At 39.8% G+C, this 15,434-nt stretch overlaps 1 protein-coding gene across 2 annotated transcripts in view; it reads left to right on the top strand.

Moving 5' to 3' along the window:
* TENM1 (teneurin transmembrane protein 1) overlaps positions 1-15,434 on the top strand; it is a 238,049-nt gene that overhangs the window by 217,056 nt on the left and 5,559 nt on the right. For both annotated transcript variants that reach the window (XM_071569594.1, XM_071569595.1), the window contains 5 exons: positions 844-1,079; positions 7,076-7,372; positions 11,451-11,838; positions 12,518-13,738; positions 14,226-14,368. In XM_071569594.1, coding sequence (XP_071425695.1) covers positions 844-1,079; positions 7,076-7,372; positions 11,451-11,838; positions 12,518-13,738; positions 14,226-14,368 — 2,285 coding nt within the window. The remainder of the gene's footprint in view (positions 1-843; positions 1,080-7,075; positions 7,373-11,450; positions 11,839-12,517; positions 13,739-14,225; positions 14,369-15,434) is intronic.

Here is a 15,434-nt window from a genome sequence, read left to right as displayed (position 1 = left end):
CCACAGGAACCTCCTGCCTGCACAGCCCCATCCTGACCAGATGCCAGCCAATGTGGCACAGCTGCACCTGCAGAGCAGGAATTGCAGTGCCCAGGCAAGCAAAAGATGCTGCAGTGGCTGTTGCCTTTGTTTTCTCTCAGCCAAGACCTGCTCTGGAAACTCCACATGCTTCTGGTAGTTCTGGGGAGGTGGGGTAGGCTGTGCTAGGTCATCCCAGCTGCCTCAAATGCCCTCCCTGGCACAGTCTGGGGCTTCTGGAGCTGCTTGCTCTGCCACCATTACTGATCCATTCCTTTTTCTGCCAACAGCCACTTCCCAGTGAGTCAGCTGCAGAAGCCTTCAGGCTTGTGGTTGACTGTCATTGTGCTGCTGGTGGGGAAGAGGATGAGGTTTTGGACAGTGACACACAGAAAAGGGACAGAATGGGAGACTGGGCGTCACCGTAGACATTTGGAAAAACAACTTTCATGCTTGACCTCAGATACTCTTGCAGTCATTCAAGCAGTGCATTGTCCTGTTGACAGATCCCAACAGTCTAAAATCATCACAATATCAGTGGTCAATATGAGTTTACATACTTCTAAGCTGAAAGCAGAAATTCTGTATTCCTCCTGCAGGAAACCTTCACATGGAAATCTCCAGGCCAAAAGTAATAAAAAGCTCCTCAGACATGGGAAGGCCTGGTGGTTACAGGTTGCAAAATGCAGACTGCAGCTGGTGTGTGTTTAGCTGTCTGTAACCTCCCTGGGTAACAAATAAAGCCCTGTTGCACCTAATGTTTGGTTTGTAAATCTGAAGATCTGAACTTCTCTCTGTTCCCTGTTTTTGATTGGTTTTTGGCAGATAACACACAGAACATCTACCGGGTCAGCCCAGATGGGTCTCTGAGAGTCACCTTTGCCAGTGGAATGGAAATCACGCTGAACACAGAACCTCACATTCTAGCAGGGGTTGTCAGCCCCACACTAGGAAAGTGCAATATCTCTCTTCCGGGAGAGCATAACTCAAATCTCATTGAATGGAGGCAAAGGAGGGAGCAGACCAAAGGCAATATCTCTACATTTGAGAGAAGACTAAGGGTAAGTCTTCCTCTTGTGTGAAGTGCAGTGTTCCTTTTGAAAGTCATTGAACTAAAATCATGTTGAAATGTTCTACTTTGTAAGAAAAGCAATGAAAAATTTGTATCAATGATGAGCCCCAGCCATGAATTTCAAAACCAAACTCCTCTGACAGTCTCGGGGATATTTGATCTCTGTTTGATTTTGGTTGTAAGACTTGACCTCAAGACATAATTACTTCTTTTCTTCCCCTTCTTTTTAAACTAAGAACCTAATTATGGCTTTGGTAGAAGCTGTGAGCAAAGGACAATGCGTAGTTACTTGGCACAGCAGCAGGTTGGATCCACATTCTGCATCTCTCAGTTCTATCAACCCTCTTTCTTCTGGGGGAGCTAACAGGTGCCAGCTGCTGCTCAGGCCAGAGGATCTTGCTATGCACACCCTGGGTGTCCTGGCCAGTGCCTTTCCTGCAAATCAGAGTGATGTAAAGCCTCCTTGTGTATCCACACAGGCTGTGTATTAATTCTGTCCCTCTCCCACATGCTCTCAAAGTCCCCCACTCCCTCTGGATGGGTTGCACCATAGCTCTAAGACTTGCTTTAACATTGCATCTTTGATTTATTTTTACCTGTGAGGAGAACTCACAGATTAAAATAACAGATGGTCAACATTTAGCATTTAATTAGATAGCACTATGGCTCAAAAAGATTGCTACTTTGCTGGACAGCTTTTTGAGAAATCAGTTCTGCTTTTCACATGAATACCACTTAAAATACCTGTACCAGTAGTACAACTGGGAATTTCGGCCTTAAAATATTGTGCTATTGACTATGATCTTTCTGGATAGGAATTATCTCTGAAGGTACACACCTGTTAGCTCTGAAAATATAGATATGGTTATTAAAATCTCTGAATTATCAGAACCATCAAAATCAAAGATCAACATCAAAACCATCTCATTTTGATTATGACATACTATAGATTATTTTTACAATGTATCATCTGTTTGCTTTTCAACTGCTCAGTCAAAAATGCAAGATTGGATGATCTGACCAGACTGGGCACTGCATGTGAAATACCTACATGAAAGGGCATTGTTCAAATTTGACAGTTACAGTTACTTTTTAGAATTTTTTAAGTGGGGAAAAGCTTCATTTAGTTTTTCTTGTCCACCTTCTACTTCCCTCTTCTCTAACTTAGTGTGAGGCCTCATAGCCCAGTCTAGAGAGGCAGATGAACTTATCACAGTGACAAATGTGTTAAGGTGGCAGGATCCAAACTGTGGCCTCCATGGCTCATTTTACCTAATCAGCTGGGGACTTCCTATGTGATTTTGTGCTTAAATAACAGTATGACACATTTTTCTGTAAGAATTTATGTAATAGCATCTTAAACAGAAAGGATGTAGTCAGTCATTTATTCTGCTTATATTTCCAGGGCCAAGTTGTTCATCACATTTGTATTTAGTACAACTTCTTCATCTTGCACAGTTTCCCTATTATGCAGTTCGTGTTTTCTACTGTTGAAATTGATTGCAGTTTCTTTTAACTCATTTTTACTTGTTTCTGTGTAATCCTGGCAAAAAAAAAAAAAAAAGGCAGGAGGGGAGGAATTTCACCAGTTGATCAGAATTGAGTGGATTCTGGCTGAAGGCATAAAATGTTCCTTGAAATACTGCGACACTGAAGGTCTGCAGAGCTTAACTGATTGACCAGCCTCTGGTTCAGGCTGTTAGTGCATAGAACCACCATGTGCTCCTCCTCCTCCCGCTTCACCTTCATCCAGTGAGAGGACAGAAGGTGAAGGAGAAGTGTAAGAACAATTTTGATGTGCTGATGTCTTATTCTCTGTCCTTTCAAAAATACATACTAGCAACACAGCTCTTGAATATTGCATTGTTATTTCTGTAAATTGTGTCTTTTTATACCTCTCCAAGATCAAGAGGGCTTATGGATTGTCCTTGCCTGCTCAGGAACACAAGGCAGCTGCCTGTATTCCAGTGTTGACTGGGCTGACTCCCTTGACTGTACTGAGCTTTGGGACTGTCTACCTGAGGGCTGTCAGGGCAAGGCTGGAGGGGACCTGGGACAGCACATTAAATGAGGATTTAATAACAGAAAGGAGTTGAAATATTAGAAACATAGAATCATTTATGTTGGAAAAGACCTCTAAGATCATTGAATCCAATTGTATTCTGCACAAATGTAAATGCACCATGTAAGTAGGAACAAGAGAAGGGGGAAAACAGTCTACTGAGGCTGTTAACACCATGAAGAAGGACTTTGGAGAATAACAGAAATATATAGGTCTTGGAGTTCTGCTTTAGCACTGAGAATGCTTGCATGGGATGCTGATGGAGTGGGGAGTCAGTGGAAATGGGAGGAGCTGGGACAGTGCAGCTGGAGAGAAAGGCAAAGGAATCTGCCCAGAGACATCTATCTTTTCCTGGCAATTAAGGGAAATATGCAGCACAATAAGAGCAAAAGTACCATCCTATAGTGTGTTTGAAACAGTACACCAAATAATGAAATGGATCTAGGGCTTACTGTTGGTGAATCCTTGGGTGCTGCTGGGGAAAATAAAAAAAAGGTAGCATCATTAGAAGTCCCTATGCTGGACGAGGTTCTGGTGAGACCTTATGAAAAGTTCTAGTGAGTTATATATTTGAAAGGAAGTTTTTAAACACTTAATATGGCATGCCTGGCACAATAGGAAGTGTGTTAGAAAGCTTGCAATGTAGGGCAGAAAGAACTATGCTGAACTTTGAAAATGTATGTAAAGAGCTCTGGGGATTGGAGCAGTTCTCAACAGAAATGAACAGACTTGCAGGAGCCCTTAGTTAAAGTTAAAAAAAACTAGCACAATGGAAGAGTTTTCTGAGAAAGAAAAAAAAAGAAGCATAGAAATGAGGTATAAAGAAGTTACTTAAAAATCAGTCCTGATACCGTCAGTGAAACAAACGGCTTTGAGTGCTAAAAGGTATAAATTACAAGGCAGGTAGCTGGGGATGAGATAAAGGATGACCTACTTGAAGAGAATAAAGAGAATAAAGCTTTTCCTTCTCTGCCTGGTCCCAGCTCTTTTAATTCTAATCACAATTAGCAGCCATCTTGAAAGCATGTCACTCTATTAGTGTTATTTCCAGTATTGGAAAGAGGCTGCTGGTAGCACATTCTGAATAATGCTGGAAACATTCTGGTTTAAAAAGCTGGATTTTTGCATGGTGTGAATTCCCTGCTCCGGAAATAGGGCAGAAGTGAGTAAGGTAACTGAAATGCTAGAACAGACATCTAACTTTATCTCAGGATCTAAACAATTGTGGGGAAAAGGAATTAACCACAGGTTTCCTTTAAGTGCAGAACTGCCTGCCCCGACGCTTCCTGAATGTATATAAAACAGTCTGTGGGCACGTATGCATTTTATATTAATAATAAATCTATGTACAATCAGGCATTTTAACATCAATCTTAATCTAGCAGGACTTCTTTTTTATCAATTGAACTGCTATTTTAATTGACTTCTAAAAATGAAGCAAAGACTGCTGTTAAAACCGAGGAGCACGATGCATAGTAATACACTGATTAGAATGCAGCTCTGCTCCCTCCTGACTTTTGCATAACTTGAGGAACTTGCCATTGGATGCAGTCCAGGTTTTATAACTTAATATCTGCAAAATTGAAAACTGGATGCTTGGTCAGTCTTACTTATTTTTGCCTTTTTTTTTTAATAACGAATAAGAAAGCAATTCACGGGCCCCAGTTCAAAAGTCCTGCCAACACAGGCTTTGACAGTCATGTTAATTATTGCATTTAGCAAATTATCTCCCTTTATTTACCAGTCTTACAGCAAATTCTAAAGATGGGACCAAGTCCTCTGCTAGGGTCTACAACTCAAATCTAAGCACAGACAAAGAAATAATGCCATCAACTTAATCTGACTTACACATTGTAGACAAGGTATGCTTGGAAATGAAAGTCAAAAGAAATGCACATTTGTGTTATATTTACACTGCAAAATTTCTGGCTATAGAACTAATGGCACTGGAGTAAACGAATATATAAAAAATATATAATAAATATAGCTTCTTACACACTTCTAACATTATTGAAGTAAGCTGAATTTTTCTCCCTATTTTCCTCAGCTGAAATTCCAACCTGACACTGCTTTCAGAAACCAGTTTTCCCTGGTTCATACCAGAGTACCTGAGCTTGAGCCACTCTCAGGGGCTCCTTGCTGAGTTGTCTGTATTTTGGAGGAGTTGTCTTTATGAAGCCATCAGGATTTGAAATCAGCTTGTCAATACAATACTGAAATGAGTCCTGCTTACCTGGAGAAGGGCATTAAATTTAACTTTAGTATAAGAAAGTAAACAAAGGGGACAAAATGCATATTAAAAGGGAAGCATTTTAACTTTATTCTAACTCTGTGAGTTTTCAATTACTGCTGTTATTCACTTGGCTGCTAATTCTGCCTCTGTGTAGTTTTCATTCTTATTTGTTGTATAGTCTCTGAAATTCTGATTGCAAGCAATTTGTATTCAAGACTTTCTTTTCTCCTAACTGCATTCTGCAATAATAATAATAGCAATAAGAACATTAAACATATACATAGAACATAAATGAATATGATATAGGATATATCCCCTGCTTGCTCTTCAGTTATTTTGCCAGCAAGAGGATTTGTCTCTATAAATTTCAAGAAATTTACTAAAAAATCTATTACATTAAACTTAACACATCAGACTGTATACAAGCAAATATAGTTGAACTGATCATCACGTTTTACTTGGTCTCCTTAACTATCATTTGAGCATAAATTGTAATAGTTGCAGCAGTCTATGGGGGTATATGGGTATTTTACAGCTACTGTAAATGAACACTATTAAAGTTAGACATGTGTGTATATAAAACCCCAGAAATGGTAGTTGAAGAAAGAACACCTGCTTCTTCTAGGTTCTCAAATTATTTTGTATCTAAAAACAGAAAGAGGAAAGAGAAAAAATGTTCATTCTAATCACAGCTTGAATTATTAATTAGGTTTTATTAACCATTTACTTTGTGGCTGTGCCTCCAGGTCTCATTGGGGAGCAAGTGCTGTGCTGACACCTGCACTGGCATCATCTCTGCTGTAAGGAACTTAATAATTGGAACAGAGTGATTAGATAAAATGTGGTAGAGTAGTACAATGAGCACATAGAGCATTGATCTGAAAAAGACAAGTCAATGTTTTATGGTTCTCTAAATTATATCTCTGATTTAAATGGTGTTTAATAGTGATTGCCCAGTGACTGAATGATGTAAGGAGGCAGATGATGATAGCACTGGATAAATACATTTTGTCTTCATGAATCTGGCCCAGCCTTGAACTTGATATCAAATTGAGCACTGGACTGCTGTCCTGTCAGACACAGCGAGTTTAACAAATGTTGCAGGTCCCAGATGTGTGAGTGGGCTGCAGCAAGGACTGTGGCCAGCACCAGGCTCCACTGTGCTGGCTTTCCCGAGCTCTGGGGGTGGCGTGGTTTTGTGAAGGAGTTTGAGGACACCAGTGAGCCTGCAGTGGGCCTGCAGGAGCTGCGAGCACAGCTCTGCCCTTTGTGGCACCAACCCAGTGGGGGCTATCCCAGAGCAGCACCTGACCTGCCAGTGCTGACAGAGCTTGAGAGAGAGGAAAGTATGTCTTTCCTAATTTGTGGGCTTAGCTACTCATTTTTGGCTGGAATCAAGAAGTTCATCTACAATTTAGAAAAGAAGAAAAATTTAGGAAAAGGTGAGAGCAGAGGCAAGGGTTTAGCACATGGAAGCATTCTATGATGTGAAGTATAATAACACTGAATGCAAGCAGCATTTGGTTTGCACTCCTTCTGTTTCTCATCTAAATCTCTTTCTTGTCTTCAGTAAGGCCCAACTCACAATGTTAAACATTTGCTCACTTTGATTAGCGTTGACACAGACTTGTCTGTGTTGGGTGTGCTTAGGATGTGTTGTTTTCTTACCTGACTGTATCTTTGTGTTTAGACCCACAACAGAAACCTGCTCTCCATTGACTTTGACCATGTGACCAGAACAGGGAAGATTTATGATGATCATCGCAAATTCACTCTTCGAATTATGTATGACCAGACAGGACGCCCCATCTTATGGTCACCCATCAGCAAGTACAATGAGGTCAATATCACTTATTCCCATTCTGGATTAGTCACCTACATCCAAAGAGGAACCTGGACTGAGAAAATGGAGTATGATCCAAGTGGGAACATCATATCCAGAACATGGGCAGATGGTAAAATATGGAGTTACACATATCTAGAAAAGGTAAATCATTTAAAAAGTGAACTGATGTACCAAGGCAAAAAATATTTTGTTTTATAAAGATATTATATTGTGAACTCTGTTATAATGCTACCTCTTGCAAGAGTATTTAGGACCTTTTAAACTGAAAATATCTAGAATTACATAACTAAATTAAAATGTCTCTAGGCATGCTTAGACCTAGATGTCACCTGCTCAAACCTGCCATAGTTTAGTTCTGAAGAATGTTACCAGCACCTCAGGCTTGTTCAATGGGTAGGTAAAAATGACTGTTTGGTCTCAGTCCAACTTCAGGTGAATAAGGGACACTCTTATTGCTGAAAAACATGTTGGTACTCTGGATAACAGTCAAAAATAAAACAGTCACTGAAAGGGAACTTTTTTTCTCCCCACAAATATAGTTCTTTTAAACCAAAATTATGAGCCTGTGAGTGCAAGCTTGCACCTATTCAGTGCTGCATTGTAAACAAGGGATTGATCCTGTGAGGAGAAAGATTACTTCAGTTTATGAGGACTGTTTGGGGGAAGACATTAATATGAAATGGGTTATTGGTCTACTTTTAAAGTGACTTTGCATCTAAATTCTCTGATCATTGTAATTTCCATTTATATCTATAGGTAATGGTCACAAAATGTGGGGATAAATGTGGTACTAACTAAGGAAGAACATCTCCCTCATCTGTAGAAACATCTCATTTGGTCTGATCTCTCAAAACCAAAATGCCAATCTGTGCTTTTAAAAGCTTATTGCGAAATTGTATTCAAACTTTTTTAAATAGGAACATCGTGAACTATCCAACACACCCTGAGTTTGCAGAACATTTTGTCTGAGCCTGTAAACTGCAGGAAAGGCTGTGGCGGGTGGGGGAGCAGGTGAGGTAACACTGATAGGAGGTATTACACACACAAAATCCACTGACTTTGAAGTTATTTATATATTAAAGGGTTCCAAATGTGTACTTTTAAGATAAACTGTGCTATACTTATTTTGAATGTATTTAAGCTTGATCCTCAAAAAACTCAAACCCAACCCAGTGGGAAAAAGAAAAAAAAGATTGAGACTGGAGAATTTGTAAAAATGTGATTCCCTCCTTGTCTGCATGCGGTATGGTCCTTACATGTGTTAACAAGATTGGCAAACCCCAGGAGTTTCAGCAGTTTGCTTCAGATAAATTTGTCAGGGCTTCTTTTGTCTGTATAGTCTTCTGCAAATTACAAGTAAACAGCATTTCATACAGCTTTCAAATACTTGGGCAATATGCCTTTTGGAGGAATCTTTATTTTTTTTCTTTGACCTAATGGACTGCAATGTTGGAAAGATGTATACTTCTTATCTTTCCAAGCCACTTTGTCTGTTCTTAGTTTATGATGTGCTTGTAAATAAAGTTGTATAACTTAACACTGTTAGTCTGGAATTCTACACAAATGGCCAAATCCTGAGCCTGTAGAAGGAAATGGCAAAAGCTTACTGGTTCAGGAAGCAAAAGGTTTGGGTTATGCTGTAACTTGTCATTAAAATTGTTGAAAGTCATACACATCATGGACATAATCTCACAACTATTTGATGTACTTTCATTATGGTTGTTCCGTGTGCCAAAAAAAAGATGAATTCACTGTCAAAATTAGACATTGAAATATCACTTTGTGGCTCCATTAAAGTCAATAACTCATTGTGTTAATTATGTATTGATTGCTAAAGGTTGTCTGAAACCTCATAAGACTCAATAACTCCTTATATGAAACAAAAATCAATTATATAGTTTGCTTCCAATTCATTTAATTCTTCAATTTTAGCAATTGATGAATTAATTGTACATCTTCAAAAATCTCTACCCCTTTCAAAATTAGCTCAAATAATTGAGGTTTTAAAAAGCACTATGTCATTAGCATTGTAAATAATTCTTACTGATGAGATTCAATACCTCTTGTTTTGGTCACCTTCCTTAATTAGTTAATGGTGCTATAAAATCCCCTGAATATTCCAAGCCCGCTTCCAAAATCCAGGAGACAAAATAGATGACCGGCTGCCTGTGTATGTTGGACACACATGACATCTAGTGGTGATGCTCAGCATTTGTCTATTCCCAGCAGAGCTCCCAGTAATTGCCACTGGCTGTGTGTCTTGATACACCATACGGCATCAATCATTCTGTGGTTTACCATGCTCTGGCTGCTTTAATAAAATGACAACTTTTTGGATGTTTTATGAGCTACTCTCTGAAATCCTTTAAAACAATTAGAACCCAATTTGTGCAGAGTTGAAAAATCTATTGTAATGTTATTAGGATGAATTGGGAATTAATTTTTTTTTCTCTTTATGTTATCCTCTAACAGACTTGAAAGGATACTAAGTCTCCGGTCCTAGTACTGTCTACCCTTTTACTATCCTGAACAAAAGTGGAAAAGCCACAAAGTGCTGTAAAAATGGCACACAGGGGCACTAAAGTTATATTGGGGATGTTTCTGATCTTGTTATTCATACTCTGTCAATGGCAGACAGCTTAAAAACAGGCACGGGAGCAGTATATAGAGAGAGGCGTCACAGCAGTGCGAGGAGAGAGTTCAGCCAGTGGTTTACTGCAGACCGGAGACTCTTGACTGAAGGTGGAAACAAAATAAACACAGTGCGTGTTGGAGATGCTTGGCTAGGCAGCAGTAACACGATCAGCAGTAGCTCGGTGTGAAGGTCTGTCGTCACCAGTTGGCAGAGGGTGACCTGGAGTGCCATATGTTGGTGCTCTCTGGCTGGTGTACAGGTGACAGATGTCTTTCGCCAAGGGCAGGAAGAAACACATCTTGGGCAGGCAGGGGGCAGGGAGTGCAGAGAGGATGGCCAAGGCTGAGCCTATCTCTGGCCCTTTGAGTGAGTGCTTGGTTTATCTGTCAGGGCAAAGTGGCTCAGGGCCAATGTTACTTAACACGTTGCAGGGCTGAGCTTGTGGTGTGTCATTCCCAGAGATTTTTTAGCTTAGAGGGAAAAAAATCCTATTTTTCTGATTTCTTTCCCCAGTGCTCTATGAGAAAGCAGTTGCACTGTTCCTTGTAAGACTTTGTTTTGCATGATGTATCAATCATGTGGAAGCCTGATAAATTTGCTTATGTGCTGAGTAGGTTTAAGCTGTGGGCTAAGACGTGTGTAGTGTTGGCACTCCAGCCCAACTCAGACAGTGTGGCAAGGATGTGCAGTGGTCCAGCCAAACCACCTTCTGGAGCTGGGGAGAGGGTACAGAGTTCCCCTGTACATTTTCACTCTTTATTTTCATTATGGTTGTTTCAACAGTGACTGTTCACCAGTGGGCTTATGTTCTGTGACCCTGTGACTTTGTACATATCAGGTTAAAAGGTTTACAGAACCCAACTTTTAATTATTGACAGAAAAAAATCTGCCGTGCTTGTATATTTGTTTTCCAGAACAAAAAAACCAAGATTTTATTGACCAGTCACAATTAACCAGTACAGGGCAAGTATCAAGTACCTGTGTAAAAATTATACTCTTCATAAAAATTAAAATCTAACGCTAGAAGTAGCCACAGTAAAGAACCTCCAGACTATGTGTAAGCATGGAGGTACTGTGAGCTTTGGGGCAATGTGCATTAAAGAGAAAATATACAGATAAAGGAGTAGGTCTGTGCTGGAGATATGCAGTGCCAATAAAAGCTAAACACCTCGTATATACACAAAGTTTCCCCTTTCCAACTACCCTAGACACATCTGCTGGTGCAGATGCTCTGCCTGTGTGTGAGAAAGAGGTTCCCTCTGTTATTGCTTCCTGAGAGAATGACCCAAATATTTCAAAACAACATAGCAAGTCAGCATGAGGCTGAAATGCTACTGAGAGCCACATCTGCCTTCCAGTTTGGAGATCCTTACTTCTAGACATTATTATTCTCCTCCTGTTTTTTACCACCTCACTAGCCAGGTCTCCTGGAGCTGAAAGCTGCACTTGGAATTGTACAGACAGTAAGAGCAAGCTATGAGAATGAATGATTGTTTCAGCATTCCCATAACCTTCAGGCACTCACTAGATGAATAACCATGTGCTTGATCAGCCCCTGACCCTGTCCTTGCTGTTTGGTTGCAGTCCGTGATGCTCCTGTTGCACAGCCAGCGGCGCTACATCTTCGAGTACGACCAGTCGGACTACCTGCAGTCGGTGACGATGCCAAGCATGGTGCGCCACGCACTGCAGACCATGCTGTCCGTCGGGTACTACCGCAACATCTACACCCCCCCGGACAGCGGCGCCGCCTTCATCCAGGACCTCAGCCGGGACGGGCGGCTGCTGCAGACGCTGTACCCCGGCACAGGCCGCAGGGTCCTCTACAAGTACACCAAGCAGTCCCGACTCTCCGAGATCCTTTATGACACCACTCAGGTCACGTTCACCTACGAGGAATCTTCTGGCGTTATTAAAACAATACATTTAATGCATGATGGGTTCATCTGTACCATCAGATACAGGCAAACAGGTTTGTTTAACTGTGACTATTTTCCTAAAGTTTTTGGCTCTTATCCTGCACTTACCTGGCATGAAATTCCACTATTTTTATGTCTACAAGTTCTTATATTTTATGTTTCAATAGAAAAATATGTGTATATATCTCTGTGTCTGTGTCCATAGGTGAATATAGTTGTCCCATTTGAAATACAGTTTTCTTTTTATAGCTTGGTATGGAATAGCTCCTTGAATGTTTGGTTGTTTTTATTCCACTGTGTGGATATTTGCTAAATACTAAATCAAGTTGGTTTATTGTTTGTATTTTCAAGTTTCCCTGTTTACACCATAATACAACATAAATTCAAAAGGACTGTTTATATGAGGAAAGAAATCACCATGTAAAATAAATTTAGTTAGGAATTATCTTGTAAGTAAATAGAAATCATCATTATGAATAAACCAGCATTCATGTAAACAACTGTTAATAAAATATAAATAATTTGTAGAGAAAGCATTAATAAAGTTTTGTGAGAGAATAATTAACATAGTCTTAGTTAATGGTATGTTAACTGAGACAGTCAAGCAGCAATTAAGGCTTAAGGGTATATTTGAGTTTATGGCCTGTCTGTGTTAGATCTGTAGGGCAGATGAACTGTGGGCATAATTCATTTTCTTGGTTTTCTTCTTTTTTTTCTATTTGTTTTGGACAGGTCCACTTATTGGTCGCCAGATCTTCAGGTTTAGTGAAGAAGGGCTTGTAAATGCCAGATTTGACTACAGCTATAACAACTTTCGTGTCACCAGCATGCAGGCCATGATCAACGAGACGCCTCTTCCCATTGATCTGTACCGTTACGTTGATGTTTCTGGCAGGACTGAACAATTTGGAAAATTCAGTGTAATTAATTATGATTTAAACCAAGTTATAACCACCACTGTGATGAAACATACCAAAATCTTCAGTGCCAATGGTCAGGTGATTGAAGTACAATATGAAATTCTCAAGTCTATTGCGTACTGGATGACCATCCAGTATGACAATATGGGGCGCATGGTGATCTGTGATATACGTGTAGGTGTAGATGCCAATATAACAAGGTATTTTTATGAATACGATGCTGATGGTCAACTCCAGACTGTGTCTGTGAATGATAAAACCCAGTGGCGCTACAGCTATGACCTGAATGGCAACATCAACCTGCTGAGCCATGGAAACAGTGCACGCCTCACTCCTCTGAGGTACGACCTGAGAGATCGCATTACCAGACTCGGAGAAATTCAGTATAAAATGGATGAAGATGGTTTTCTCAGGCAAAGAGGCAATGAGATCTTTGAGTACAACTCTAATGGTTTGCTGAACAAAGCATACAACAAAGTGTCTGGCTGGACTGTGCAGTACTGTTATGATGGTCTTGGAAGACGAGTTGCAAGCAAATCAAGCCTAGGACAACACTTACAGTTCTTTTATGCTGATCTCTCCAACCCAATAAGAGTTACTCACTTGTACAATCATACCAGCTCAGAAATAACATCCCTATATTATGATCTTCAAGGTCATCTCATTGCAATGGAATTAAGCAGTGGAGAAGAATATTATGTTGCTTGTGATAACACTGGAACACCTCTAGCTGTGTTTAGCAGTCGAGGCCAAGTCATAAAAGAAATTTTGTACACCCCGTATGGAGAGATCTACCAGGACACTAATCCAGATTTTGAGGTTATCATTGGTTTTCATGGAGGACTGTATGATTCCCTTACTAAACTAGTTCATCTGGGTCAACGGGACTATGATGTCATTGCTGGTCGGTGGACGACACCAAATCATCATATCTGGAAGCACCTGAATGCTGTCCCACAACCATTTAATCTCTATTCATTTGAAAATAATTATCCAGTTGGCAGAATCCAAGATGTTGCTAAGTATACAACAGGTAAAAGTAACACATTTCTCCTGAGAAGAAAACTTTTTATCAAGTTTTGGTATAGATTCAATATTCCAGAAATCTTTTGTATACATCCAAATTTACTATTTGTTTCTAGTCTTAAATCTATTGAAATAATTTCTTTAATAGACTGCATCTTATTGAGCTTGATCTGTTTTCTATAGCCTTTATGGTAACCAAGAAAATAATTAATAGTTGCTTCTGCTGCTTTTCTCAATGCTGAAATTAGGGAAATGGACACAGCTTAATTTGATTTTTTTCCATTATAAATAAATAGAATGAACACTATTGATTTGAGTATAGCTATGCTTTGTGACCAAATAATTTGTTTGCTACAATAAATGCTGTAACGAGTACTGGAAACATAAATTGATGTGAAATCATTATTTCTGCATAGCTGGAATTTCTGCAGACGGCCCTTACTTTTTCTAAGATTTATGTGCCTTTTTGCCAGCATAATTTTCTTATTTTGTAGACATTGGAAGTTGGCTGGAACTGTTTGGTTTCCAGTTGCACAACGTCCTTCCTGGGTTCCCAAAACCAGAGATAGAAGCTTTGGAGACAACATATGAACTTCTACAGCTTCAAACAAAAACCCAAGAGTGGGATCCTGGAAAGGTTAGCAAAAACTCAGTTCAGCTGCTTCTGATACTAAATTAAGAAGTTTTCTTAGAAAATATTGCAGACAAAGGGAACAATGTGACTGTGTCTTTACACGTAATAGAGAAGGTAAATAGTTTAACAATACAGGAAACTTTAATGTTGTCAATTATCTACTGGCATCAGAGTGGAGGAGAGCTTTAAGGAGAAGTTCTTAGCAACACAGTGAAGGAAATTTGCAGCTGTTTGTAGAGAAAATATCAAAATTTGAGGAGCAGGATAGGCAAAAGGGTAAAAGTGTTTGTGTGAAAATTGAAAAAGCCACAGAAAATCTCTTGGAATTAAAAAATTAAAGCAGCAGATTTTCATCTTTGTTAGCAAAGATGCCACAAGAGCTGCAAAATCTCTCAAGTTATAAACAGCTTTACAAGTCTGTACCTCTGCATGATTATTGCTGGAAACAGAAATGTTGCTATGGATTTGTAGGGGCTCTGTAAATCTCAGCCTCGCTCCAGGGCTTATTTTCCATAAAGAAGAGCCAGGCAGCAGCTATCAGGGTCCAGCAATCAATGTGACTGCAACAGGACCAACTACCAATATTCTGAGCGGGCATTCATGTTTTACATTTGCCCATATGAGCATCTGTTAACAAAGAACTATGATTTTTTAAAGATTCCTTTCCTCTAATGTAGTCAGGAAAGAGAAGAACAAAGCACTGGGAGTTCACATTCAAGTTCACAATATTTAACACACTTCCCATGCCCAAACATCTGCACCAAGTGCAGAAGGCTGGAGAGTCATGCCAGATGTAGGAGCATCTTCATGGGAAATTGTCACTGAGGTATTAAAGAAGCTTTTAGGCCTAGAAAAGATGTAGTGATAGGTATAGTGTTAAACAACAGAGAGATGGTCGGAATGAAGTTTCTTTTAGCCTCAGTGGGGAGTAAGAGGTGACATACTTGCCTGGGTCCTATTGTTCTAGTGCCTTAAGACCTTCACAACCTGCTTTTTTTAAAGAATGGGCTATAAAATCTGTTCCTGTGATTTTTCAGATGATGAGCACAGCTTTGAGTTCAGCTTTTCC

Source organism: Pithys albifrons, chromosome 14 (genome assembly GCF_047495875.1).
Source record: "Pithys albifrons albifrons isolate INPA30051 chromosome 14, PitAlb_v1, whole genome shotgun sequence".
Lineage (NCBI taxonomy): Eukaryota > Metazoa > Chordata > Aves > Passeriformes > Thamnophilidae > Pithys > Pithys albifrons.
Note: the sequence above shows the minus strand (reverse complement) of the source record. Positions and strands in the feature narration are given on the sequence as shown.